Below are 13,027 nucleotides of genomic sequence, written 5' to 3' on the forward strand. Positions count from 1 at the left end.
AGGCCTTGCTGGAATCCATATAAACAACATTACCAGTTATGGACCAGACCAAACAACCTCAAAATATATTAAGAGATTAACCTAGCCCTTATGGTAAATTTAAGGTGTTGCATTCCTGATGCAATTTGATTGGTCAAACTACTCAACATTAAGCAAAACACAGTTTATTCATACAATATAGTTAAAATATAACAAAAGAAAAATGACAAGAAAAGGAATTGGCTTAGCTGTAACCCTGTTGGAAAAGGTTACAGATTAATAGAGTAGTTAGCAACTAAACAATGATTGTTCCAATACAGTAGCATCCCATGAACATACCCCTTAGCAAAAGGCAAATTCAGAAATAGATTGTCTCACATGCAACTCGAGCAGCAGGATGGGAGAAAACTCAGATTTTAGCTATATCCAAAAATCACAAAAAATAGCTTCCACTTCTTCAAGATCTCAGCAGCAGAGTCTAAGAAACGGAGAAGCCTGGTTCTGTGAGAGCTTGACCACACCCATTCAGGCTGCTTCTATTGTTCCAGCTGAAAAAAACAAGGCTGCACAAGCTGTTTATTGGCTTTCCAAATCAACAGCTCACCATCTCTGTCCTCAAATCTCTCTTTAAAAAAAGAACAAAATAACCTCCTGAAGCCACTATATTGTCATAAACTGCACTAACCTCATCAACTCCTTGAAAAATTAAATCAAATTTGTTAAGCATGACCAACACTTGACAAAGCCATGCTTCCTATCCCTGATTATAACTTTCCAAGTGGAGATTAAATCACTCCTTCAGAATTTTCTCCAGTTGTTTCTCCAGTGAACAGATGATGATGTGAGACTCACTGGTCTGTATCTCCATGGTATATCGTGGCCACCCTTTTTGCAGAGTAGAACACCATTTGCTGTCCTCCAGTCCTCTAGCACCTTCCCTCTGGCCAGAGAGGAATTAAACATTTGGGACAGAACCGCAGTAATATCCACCCTCACCTCCCACAGCAGCCTGGGCTCCATCTCACCCAGACCTGGGAATTTGTCCGCTTCTCAGCCCTCCAAAACCTCCGCACTCCTGATGTCAATCTGCTCAGGAACCTCACAGTCCCCCTTCCTAAATTCTGGACTCACATCCTCCTCTCCAAAGTGAAGATAAAGTTGAAGTACTCATTTAACACCTGACCAATGTCCTCTGGTTCCACACACAGGCCGCCCCCTTGGTCCCTAATGGGCTCTGAGGGCTTTTCCCTGTTTATCCATTTCCCCTTGATGTACAGATAGGATACCTTGGGACTCTTCCCAAACTAATGTGTCACTATTTTTTCATGTCCTCTCTTTTCTCTCTTAATTGCTGCCTTCAGTTCACACCTGCATTTTCTGTCCTCCACTAAGATCTCCGTTGATTTGCTCCCTGTGTCCCTATTAAAAGCTTCTGTTTTCCTACTTTTCCAGTCCTGAATATTCTGAGACATCCAGGGTTCTCTGGGCTTCTTGCTCGTACATTTCACCCCAAAGGGAACATGTTGGGCCTATACTCTCGCCAATTTCATTTTGAATGTCTCCACTGTTCTGCGATAGATTTAACCAGAAATAGGTGTTCCCAGTTAACTTTGGTCACCTTCAACTGATCCAAGGTAAGATGAAGTACCGACATACAGACCAATCAGACAAAATAGAAGAGTTGTTCAAGTTTTGAAGAACAACAACACGGAACTTGGACACCCGTCTGTAGCGTGTACAACGTGTACATGTGTTGTGCCAGGAGAAGATGTGACTGTTCAAAGTTGGTGAGTCATGTTGGGCTAAGATTCTCACCTCCTGATGGTGGTGACTGCCCATCAGGAGTGTTCTCCCTCCAGTCACTCACCTAACCATCCAACATTCCCAGTGAGAGTGAATAGAGGGGGTTATTAATGATGCAATGATTGATATTGAGCTCATAATCCCATGTTCTGAGTGAATGTTCTGGAGGCATGAGACATTAATTAAATTGTGAAATACAGAGCAGCAATGAGTTGTGGGGAGCAAAGCTTTTCAGTTAAATTGACAGATGACACCAAGATGGGGAGGAAATTACATTGAGACACAGAGAGGTTGCAGACGGATATAGATAGGGTGAGGGAGTGCAGAAAACCTCTGTGTATAATGTGGGAGTCTTCACTTTGGCAGAAAGAAGGAAAAGTAGAAATTTACTTAAGTGGAGAATAACTGTGAAATTCTAAGGTGCAGAGGGATTAAGGTTTTCTAAGACATGAGTCACAAAATATTAGAAAGGGAGAGCTGTATTTCATTACAAAGGCTCATGGGATGCTCCCCTTCATTATGGGAGGAATTCAAAATAAAAGTAAGGGTGTTCTGCTTCACTTATACAGGGCATTGCTGAGACCACATCTCAATACTGTTCACCTTATTTAAGGAAGGATGTAAATGTACTGGAGGTGGTTCAGAGGAGGTTTACCAGATTGATACCTGGAATGAATGTATTATCTTATGAGGATCGTTTGGACAGACTGAGCTTGTTTTTGCTGGAATTTAGAAGATTGAGGGGTGACTTGATGAAAGTGTCAAAGATCTTGAATAGTCTTAACCAGGTAAATATGGACAGCATGTTTCCTCTTGTGGGTGAATCCAGAACCAAGTGACATTGTTTTAAAATTCAAGATTCCCCTTTTGAGGACAGAGATGAGGAGATATGTTTTTTCTCAGAGGATCGTGTTAGTTCATAACTCTCTGCCTCAGAAGTCGGTGGGGGCAGGGTTATTGAATATTTTTAAGGTGGAGGTGGAGAGATTCTTGTTAGGCCGAGGGGTCAAAGCTTATTGGGGTAGGTGAGAATGAGAAACTTGGAACAGCAACAGATCAGCCATGATCTTATTGAAAGGCAGAGCAGGCTTGAGGGTCTGAATGGTCTACGTCTGCTCCTGTTCTGTATCTTTGTTTATTTGTATAAATAGAGTGCGGAAGGAGGATTGTCAACATTTACATCCAAGTCTAATAGAGCAATAAAAGTGCTGGAAATACAGTTAGAGCCCATACACACTTACAACTTCTTTCAAAACAGGTCTGCAGTGTAACTAGCTTCTTTACCTCGGCAGTGTGTCATGGTGGTAAAGTTAGTTACTCCTGATTCACTGGCGTATCCTTTCTTACAGGTACAGTAGAAACTCCCGAGGGTATTGTGACATTCTGTGTTGGTACCACACAGGGCCCATGATTCAGCTTCGGTTTCACCACACTCATTGTCATCTGGAAATATGATGAACAGGGTTAATAGATTGATTTTACCTTTTGGGAATTGAATGGTCTCATGAAAGCCAATGGAGTTTTCTCTCTGTTGGTGTTCAAGAAGGAATTGGCTTTTCTGAACTGATATTGCTGTAAGGTATTGATAAATTAAGATCATTTTATGTCCTCCCTCTGAACTGTATCTCAGCTGGGAATACTATATGGATTGAGCAACATGTTGCAGTTATGTAGTACATTCTGTCTGTTGTAGAACTTTTACATTCATCTTGTGGTATGAACATTGCTGACATTCATTGGTCAGTGTAGAATACTCTCAAAGAAGTGGTGCTGAGTCTTTGTTTTAAACCGTTTCAGTCTGCTGATTTCAGTGATGGTACAGACCCAGAGGTTTGACTCAGTTTGGGAAGCCCTGTACTTTAGGGAATGAAATCTGGTGCTTACTTGGTCTGACCTACACCAGGCTCCAAAGTGATTGACTCCTCACTGTCCTCTGAAGCCACTTATGAAGCTACTCAGCCACTGCAGAGTTGAAGTCATACTCAAGGAATTGTAGCTTTCAGACCATGTCCCAGAGAGCACCACCATCATCATCTCTGGGTATGTCCTGTCCCATTGGCAGGAAAGGCCCAGCAGTGTTGGCAGCACAGTGGTACACAGTCAGGATGGCATTGTCCTGGGAGCCCTCAACATTGACTCCAGACCAGATTTAGGCACCAGATGAAGATCAAATAGACGAGGGAGACTCTTGCTTAGTACCACCTCCCCTTCCCCCACCAATCCATTGAATCAGTAAACGTCCATCTTAAACACCACTTGGAGGATGCACTGAGGGTGACAAAGGTACCTCACATCCATCACCAAGGTTGGTTGGATAGCCCGAATACTTACAGAGAAGGCTGAATCCTAAAAGACTATGCTGCTGGACTGGGTCTGCAGCAGATGGTGAGGGAGTCAATACAAAGGAAATATCCACTTAACCTCGTCCTCACCAATATCTACTTAAACTCATCCTCACTGATATCTACTTAACTTCATCCTCACCAATATCTACTTGAACTCCTCACCAATATCTACTTAACCTCACCCCCACCAATATCTACTTAACCTCATCCTCACCAATATCTACTTGACCTCATCCTCATCAATATCTACTTGACCTTATCATCACCAATATCTACTTAACCTCATCCTCATCAATCTGCTTGCCACAGATGCATCTGTCCATGACAGTGTTGGTTGGAGCAATGATCACTCAGTTCTTTTAGATATGAAGACCTCTTTTCACATTAAGGATACTGTCCATTATGTTGTAAGGCAGTGTGCTAAAGGGACAGACTTGGAAGAGTTCTAACAAATGAAGACTGAGCATCTCTGAGGTAAAGTGGGTTATCAGCAACAGCTGAATTGTACTAGAACGCAATCTGTAACCTCAAGGCCCAGCATCTCCCCCACTCAATCATTACCGTCAAACCAGAGGATCAGTGTTCAATGGAGAGTGCAAGAAGGCATGCCAGGTGCAGCACCAGGTAAACCTAAACATGAGATACCAAAGTGGTGAAGCTGCAACACAGGATTACTTGTGAACCCATTGAAATAAGCAGCAAGTGATTGACAGTGATTCTACAAATGATGGATACGATCGAAGCTCTGTCGTGCTGCCACATCCAGTCATTAATGGTGGTGGGCAATTTCAAAACTCATTGGAGAAAGAGGAACCACAAACATCCTCATCTTTGATTACTGAGGAGTCCAGAATTCACTGCAAAAGGTAACAGTGTAGTATTTGCCACAATTTTCAGCCAGAAGATCCATCTCACCCTCCTCCAAAGGTCCCCAACATCACAGATGCCAGTCTTCAGCCAATTTGATTCATTCCATGTGATGTCAAAATGTTGAAGGCACTAGATAGTTCAAGGGCTATGGGGCCTGACAATATTCTGCCAATTGTACGAAAGACATGTGTTCCAAATCATAATATGCCCCTCGGCAAGCTGTTTCAGTCTTGGTATAACACTGGCATCTGCCTCACATTGTGGAAAGTTGCCTAGATATGTCCTGTGTACAAAAAGCAGGAAATATCAAACCCAGCGCACTACTGTCCTGTCACGTGGGTCAACTCTCTGCTGGTTGAACTTGTAACTGGCACATCGGAAAATGGTTGTGGTTGGTGGAGGTCAGTTACCTCAACACCAGGACATTTCTGCAGAGTTTCCTCAGGGTAGTGTCCTAGGCCCATCCTCAGCTGCTTCATCAATGACTTTCCCTCCATCATAAGCTCATGCTGAGGTTTGCTGATTGCACAACGTTCACCATCATTCTCAACTCCTCAGCTATTGAAGCTGCTCATGGAGATTGGGTTGCTTAGTGGCCATTAACATTCATATCACAGAATTGCCAGATAATGACCATCTCTGACAAGAGACAATCTAACTCGCTCCCCTTGACCTTCAGTGGCATCATCATCATCATCATCATCACTGCATCCTATGAGCAGCATCCTGGGAGTTACTATGTTTCCACGCTGTAGGGGATCCGAGCAAATCTAATCGTATAAACTGAACTGGACAAAACACACACATACACTTAGACCACGCTACACTCACGCCCACACAAATACACTCTCTCACAGACACTCACAACCCCTCACCCCAGACACACACACACTCCCACACTCACACATGCACCCCCTCACAAACTTAAGACACTCTACACTCACAAACAACACATATACACTCTCTCTCACACTCACAACCCCCCAATCCAGACAGACACACACACACACACAAATATACATATACGTTTGTGGGGTGAATTTGTACTTGCAGAATTGCATTGTACTTTGCTCAAAAACTGCATGAATTCATGTAAAACTCTGTTACCTCACTTTTTAGGTGAGAATCAATCTCAACATCATGGCAGAGACAGAGAACACAGGGGGATAACACCTTCAACATCTTGTCTAGCTAACACCAGTTGTTACAGTTAACCTGAGAATACAACTTTTGAAAAAGGTTTTGTGATTTAAAATGAAAGAAGTGAAACTATCATGGTATTCGAACAGACGAAAGAGTAAACAGACAATCAAGGTATTTTTTAATGTATAATTTCAGTTACATCACACTGTAAACTTTTGCGACACATTCTGTGCCTTACAATTGTGTGCTCGACAACCACCTGATGAAGGAGCGGCGCTCCGAAAGCTAGTGTGCTTCCAATTAAACCTGTTGGACTATAACCTGACGTTGTGTGATTTTTAACTTTATCCATTCTGAGGAAGGGTCACTCGCCCCAAAATGTTAACTCTGATTCTTTCCATATTTGTTGCCAGACCTGCTAAGCTTTTCCAGCAATTTCTGTTGTTTCTGATTGACAGCATCTGCAGTCTTTTTGGTTTTTAAATACAGTGGACACAAGAGAAAATCAGAGGTTGGGAATTCTCTGGTAAGTCACTCATCTCCTGAATCCCCAAATCCTGTCTACCGTCTCTAAGCCACAAGTAAAGGGTTTAGTAGAACACTCTCCACTTCCCTGGATCAGTGCAGCTCCAACATCCACTGAAGGAGTAAGATCCCATCTTGAACAAAGCAGACCACTTGATTGATAACTGCTCCAGCACCTTCAACCTTCACTCTCTTCACCGTAGTTGTACAGTGCCAGAAAATGCATGACAGCAAATGCACTCTCTGAGGGAATGGGCTTGATGGGCTGAATATGAGTTGGGAGTGTGGCGCTGGAAAAGCACAGCAGGTCAGGCAGCATCCGAGGAGCAGGAAAATCAATGTTACGGACAAAAGCCTGTCTTCAGGAATGAGGGTGTACATCCCCACTGTACATCCTCAGAGGAATAAACCAACTGATCCCACATGGACTCTGGACTACATTCAGACCAACACAATTTGGATCTGAACAGGACCAGTACAGAAGACAAATTCAAAATCTCCAGAAACGGTTCTCCTTCTGGATCCTCGGCTCCACACTCGCAGCCATGCACTGCCACCTTATCTCTCTGCAGTCAGCCATGCCTCAACTGAGGGCCAGACTCTCTCAGAACTGCAAAGGACCCCTGCTATATTACATCCTCAGAAGAATTCTCCTCTACATTGGGGGGACAGGATGCCTACTTGCAGAGCGCTTCAGAGAACATCTCTGGGACATTCACACCAACCAACCCCACTGTCCCGTGGCCGAATACTTCAATTCCCCCTCCTGCTCCACCGAGGACATGCAGGTCCTGGGCCTCCTCTATCGTGACTCCCTTATCACCTGCCGCCTGGAGGAAGAATGCCTCATCTTCAGCCTTGGGGCCCTTCAACTCCATGGCATCAATATGGATTTCACCAGTTACCTCATTCACCCTCCCCCCCACCTATATCCCAGTTCCAACCTCCCAGCTCAGCACCACCCTCATGACCTGTCCTACCTGTCCATCTTCCTTCCCACCTATCCACTCCACCCTCCTCTCTGACCTATCACAATTATCCCCACCTCCATCCACCCATTGTACTCTCAGCGACATTCCCCCCAGCACCACCCTTCCCTCCCATTTATCGCTCCATCCCCGAGGCTCCCAGACTCAATCTTGATGAGGACTTTTGCCCGAAACATTGATTTTCTGGCTCCTCCAATGCTGCCTGACCTGTTGTGCTTTTCTAGCACCAGCCTCTCGACTCTAATCTCCAGCATCTGCAGTCCTCACCTTCACCTTGATGGGCTGAATGACCTCCTGCTGATCCTATTTCCTGGCACTGGGAAGAACATGATGGCACTGGTTGCAAACAATACATTTCTCCATTGGCGAGAGAGACTTCTGTTCAAAACGTGAAAGGGGGAATTCCTTGAGATTCAGTCACACAAAACCCATCATTGGTGCTGCTGTTTTCATTGGTTCCCCTGCTTGGAGGATTCAACCCAGAGCTACTTGCTCAGTGGCAAGGGCACTACCCACTGCACCACAGGGACTTCCCTGACAAGGGATCAGGAACCTCTTTATTCCACTCAGCAAAATGAACCACCTTCCACTTCACCAAATGGGCGGCACGGTGGCACAGTGGTTAGCACTGCTGCCTCACAGCGCCAGAGACCCGGGTTCAATTCCCAACTCAGGCGATTGACTGTGTGGAGTTTGCACATTCTCCCCGTGTCTGCGTGGGTTTCCTCCGGGTGCTCCGGTTTCCTCCCACAGTCCAAAGATGTGCAGGTCAGGTGAATTGACTATGCTAAATTGCCCGTAGTGTTAGGTAAAGGGGTAAATGTAGGGGAATGGGTGGGTTGCGCTTCGGTGGCTGGTGTGGACCTTATTGGGCCGAAGGGCCTGTTTCCACACTGTAAGTAATCTAAAAAAAAAAAAATGTCACTCCAAAAGTTTGTTAATAGAAATAAACATTTTAATAAGCGGCCCACGTTCTTTACTGTGCATCTCCAGTTTGGTATCAGGTATAAATTTTGAACATTTCTTATGTTATAATCAGTATTTCTCAAATTGAGTCCTCCTGCTGCCTAGTGGCTCTTATTGGAATTACTATCAGAGGAAGGAACAGAAATGTAGTCTCCATGCCGTGACTCACCAATGCATGTCCGTTTTGCTCCTAGATAGAATCCTTTGCCACAGTTTGTGGCTTTTGTTCTCCATGGATTCCATCCATTGGTGAAGAAGATCACTGGGAGGAAAAGAAAACTTCATGTACTTGAAAAAGGCTCACACCAGTTCACCCACCACTCCATTCCTTGTTTATGGCTCGATTGTTTGCTCTCTTAACCTTCTCCAATCTGATAAACCCTTGAGATCTGTAATCTCCTAACATGTAATAATTGAGCATCTCCACATTCTTACCCTCCACCCTCAGTGACTGTACTGAGGGGAGGTTACACCCTTAGCTCTGCAATTCCCTCCCTAAACCTATGTTTCCTGCTTTAACAAATGCTGAAAAGTTATCACTTTGGTCAAAAATTTCACCACTCATTGTAACATTTCCTTTTGAGCCTCAGAGTCAGTTTTACTTTGATTGCTCTCGTGTTGTAGCGTAATGAGAATGGATATAATATTGAGATGTATATCATAACGCAACAGAAAAATCTCCAATCACAATCGAGTGGCTGTGGAGAAAGGGTAAAATAGTCTGTACTAGTGAGAGATGTACTGACAGAGAATATTATTAAGCACAACAGAGTGAATAAGAGAGTTTACAGAACTTACTAGATCAGGAAGCAGCCACTCCGAGATTAGGGGAAGCCATTATAATGAACAAAGTACCAGAGAATTCAGGATAGGCATCGGATCAATGTGCAGAATAGAAACCAGAGCCACAAGCCTCATGGCAAGACAAGTCACTTGGGCCATCTCATTATGTAAAGGGTGTGATATCCATACAAGCTGGTGTTGTGCACTGTTTCACACTTGTCATTGATCAGCTCCTTTCACTTAGACACAGACAATAGTAAAAACATCAATGCTGAAATGTCAGGCTTCTTTCCAACTTGTCAGCATCAGACATCCTCATCACAGAATCAGAGAGGTTTTATGGCCCAGAAGGAGACCATTAGACTCATCATGCCTACACCACCTTTTCAAACGATCATCATTCTTCATGTCAATCTCTCACGATTTTTCCCCATATTCTCGCACATTATTTCTATTCAACTATTCATCTAATGCCCTCAATTGAACCTGCCTCTACTACACTTCCTGGCAGTGCATTCCAAACCTTAACTAACTATCACCCAGATTAAGTGTCTTCTCACAAGTTGTGTGGATTTGCTGTCCACTGGCCCTCCCAATATGCCACAAACCCAGTTGTAGAAGATATACTCCAACACTCTGGTGTTCCAGTCCATTTCTCACAGTGGCTGAACAACTTGGGACGACTTCTAGTGAACCTTCTCTGCCAACTTTTCAGGAAAATTGAAAGAATTGCTGAGAAAGACTGAACTGTTGACTTAACTGAAGCGAAGCCGGATGAGAAGCTTGATCAATTCAGACAGAATTCCTGGATATTATCATTGCTTCAGCAAGGTGGAGGCTGACTCAGATTTGATGAGCCTTCCCAGAGACAGATGTATTTGCATTGGAGACCGTTCACAGAACATTCACTAGATTAATCTGAGAGATGAAAGGCTTGTCTCATTTGGAGATCTTGAGGAGTTCAGGCCTAGACATGCTAGGCTTTAGAATAATGAAAGGTGGTCTAATTGAGGTATGTAAGACATTAAAGGAGATTGACAAAGTAAGCAGGGAATCAATATTCCTCCGTGTGGGCCAATCTAGTCCGAGGGGTTTAGTTTTAGACGAAGGGGTGGCCGATTTAAAATAGAGTTGAGGAGGAATTCCTTCTCTCAGGGACCATGAATCTGTGGGATGTATTACCCCAGAGTGTGGTGGATGGCAGGACACTGAATCAATTTAAGGAGACAATAGATTTTCAATTAGTAACAGGTTAGATGGTTATGGGAGTGGGCAGGAAAATGGAGTTGAGCTGAGATGAGAGCAGTCATTAAATGGCAGAGCAGTCTTGAGCAGCTGAATTGTCTACTCCTCCTAGTTATTATATTTCTCGATGAGGAGACGAGTTAAAGATAAGACAACTACCAGGTCAACTCTTGCAACATGTATTTCACACATCAGCAAATTGTAAAGAGCCTCTTAATCAGTTCCAGAAGATAGACCAGAAGCTGAGCCCAAGCAGGACGAGCAATGAAGAATCATTTTGACCGTCTTCCAAAGACAGATTGATCATTGAGTTTCATTTTGTCATTTGCAATGCAAGCAATTGTGTGGTAATGTCAAATAAAGACCGCTGGAGAGAAATTTTCAATCTTATTACCTGAAAGAGTGAATGGGGTGTTTGAAATTACTCTGCGCAAACTGTTGTACCCAAGTTGATAATGAAGTTTACAGTTATTTCAGCATAAATTCACAACTGATTATGGTGGATTTTAATTTGTTTTCTCTATCCAGAACTGCTCTTACATGCACATGAACAAATTTTTTTCCTTCAGCAGATCACCCATGTTATTTTTTCATCAATTAACTGGTGAATCACCCGTATGTCTGACTGAATAATTTACGTGCAAAGCCCGTTAAGGGCAATACAAACCATCAAAGGTAAGGGGGATGTAGCGAGAGGGGAACGGGTGGTGGAATTTAAACATAGGATGACAACAGGCAGTGGAAAAACCCAGATGGTTCAACAAGCCAGCCCGACACTCGAGATATCTGAAACACCAGGAAAAGAATTGAAATTTGTGTCAGAGATGGAGGGATTGGTTAAGAAGATGTTTAGCACACCTGCTTTCATTGCTCAAACCTTTAAATAAAGGAGTTGGGATATCATGTTGAGGTTGTACAGCACATTGGTGAGGCTTCTTCCAGAGTACTGTGTGCAGTTCTGGTTGCCCTGTTTTAGGAAGGGGTGGTCTCAGAAAAGATTTCCCAGGATGTTGCTGGGAATGGAGGGTTTGAGTGATAAACATTAGGCTGGGGATGGCCATGGATGATGGAGTGATTAGGGCTTAGCAGCAGGATAGCGAATTATCTTAGGTAAAAACAATGACTGCAGATGCTGGAAACCAGATTCCTGATTAGTAGTGCTGGAAAAGCACAGCAGTTCAGGCAGCATCTGAGGAGCAGTAAAATTATCTTAGTCATAGAGTCATTCAGTCCAACTGCTGATCAAGTTTCTCAAAGATTTTAAACTAGTCACACTTGCCTGCATTTGGCCCATATCCCTCTAACCCTTTCCTATTCATGTAACTGTCCAAATATTGTTTCCATGTTGTAACTGTACCTACATCTCCCACTTCCTCTGGCTGATTACAGGTCATTCTGCTATAACACACATTTCATCAACACAAATTCACCGGAACATGATTGACGAATGGGGGACACTGTTGGCTGTGACGCAATTACATTGCCAACATTTTAAGTGCTAATTCTAAACCCATGAGGCATGTGGAGGAGCCGGTGTTGATCTGGGGGGGGACAAAGTTAAAAATCACACAGCACCAGCTGATAGTCCAGCAGGTTTTTTTGGAAACTCTAGCTTTTGGAGCGCTGTTCCTTCATCAGTTGGGTGTGGAGGTGATACACCATAACCACCTGATGAAGGAGCAGTGCTCCAAAAGCCAGTGCTTCCAAATAAACCTGTTGGACTATAACCTGATGTTGTGTGATTTTTTAAAAACTATTTCTAAAGCGTGATTTTCGTATAGCGCAAACTGTTGTGTTATAGAAGAACAGACTGTGTGCCACATATGAACCACCCTTATATTACCTGCAGACAAAGGTCGGCTCACAGTCATCCTGAACAGAAGGGACTACATCGAGAAAGCCGATGCATTACTCGCAGACACTAACACCTACCAACAGGTGGCGCTAGACCTGACCCCACAACTAGGAAACAAAATTACATATCTCCTAAGAAAATTACACAGTTCCGGACAATTAAACAAGACGGACTTCCAGAAAATGAAACCCGACAGGACCAACACCCCACAATTCTACGGACTACCAAAAATCCATAAACCAGGAGCCCCCCTCAGATCCATAGTCTCACTACCCGGAACATCAAGTGGGCGGCACGGTGGCACGGTGGTTAGCACTGCTGCCTCACAGCGCCAGAGACCCGGGTTCAATACCCGCCTCAGGCGACTGACTGTGTGGAGTTTGCACATTCTCCCCGTGTCTGCGTGGGTTTCCTCCGGGTGCTCCGGTTTCCTCCCACAGTCCAAAGATGTGCAGGTCAGGTGAATTGGCCATGCTAAATTGCCCGTAGTGTTAGGTAAGGGGTAAATGTAGGGGTATGGGTGG

General features: G+C 43.9%; 1 protein-coding gene across 1 annotated transcript in view; it reads right to left on the bottom strand.

Annotated features, from left to right (window-relative positions):
• LOC122552182 (adhesion G protein-coupled receptor E3-like) overlaps positions 1-13,027 on the bottom strand; it is an 83,822-nt gene that overhangs the window by 34,560 nt on the left and 36,235 nt on the right. The window contains exon 6 of the mRNA XM_087983180.1: positions 3,067-3,225. Within this exon, the coding sequence (XP_087839306.1) occupies positions 3,067-3,225 (159 nt within the window). The remainder of the gene's footprint in view (positions 1-3,066; positions 3,226-13,027) is intronic.

This window comes from Chiloscyllium plagiosum, unplaced genomic scaffold (assembly GCF_037043375.1).
Source record: "Chiloscyllium plagiosum isolate Xiang-an unplaced genomic scaffold, Cpla_swu_hap1 HiC_scaffold_45, whole genome shotgun sequence".
In the NCBI taxonomy this organism is placed as follows: Eukaryota; Metazoa; Chordata; class Chondrichthyes; order Orectolobiformes; family Hemiscylliidae; genus Chiloscyllium; species Chiloscyllium plagiosum.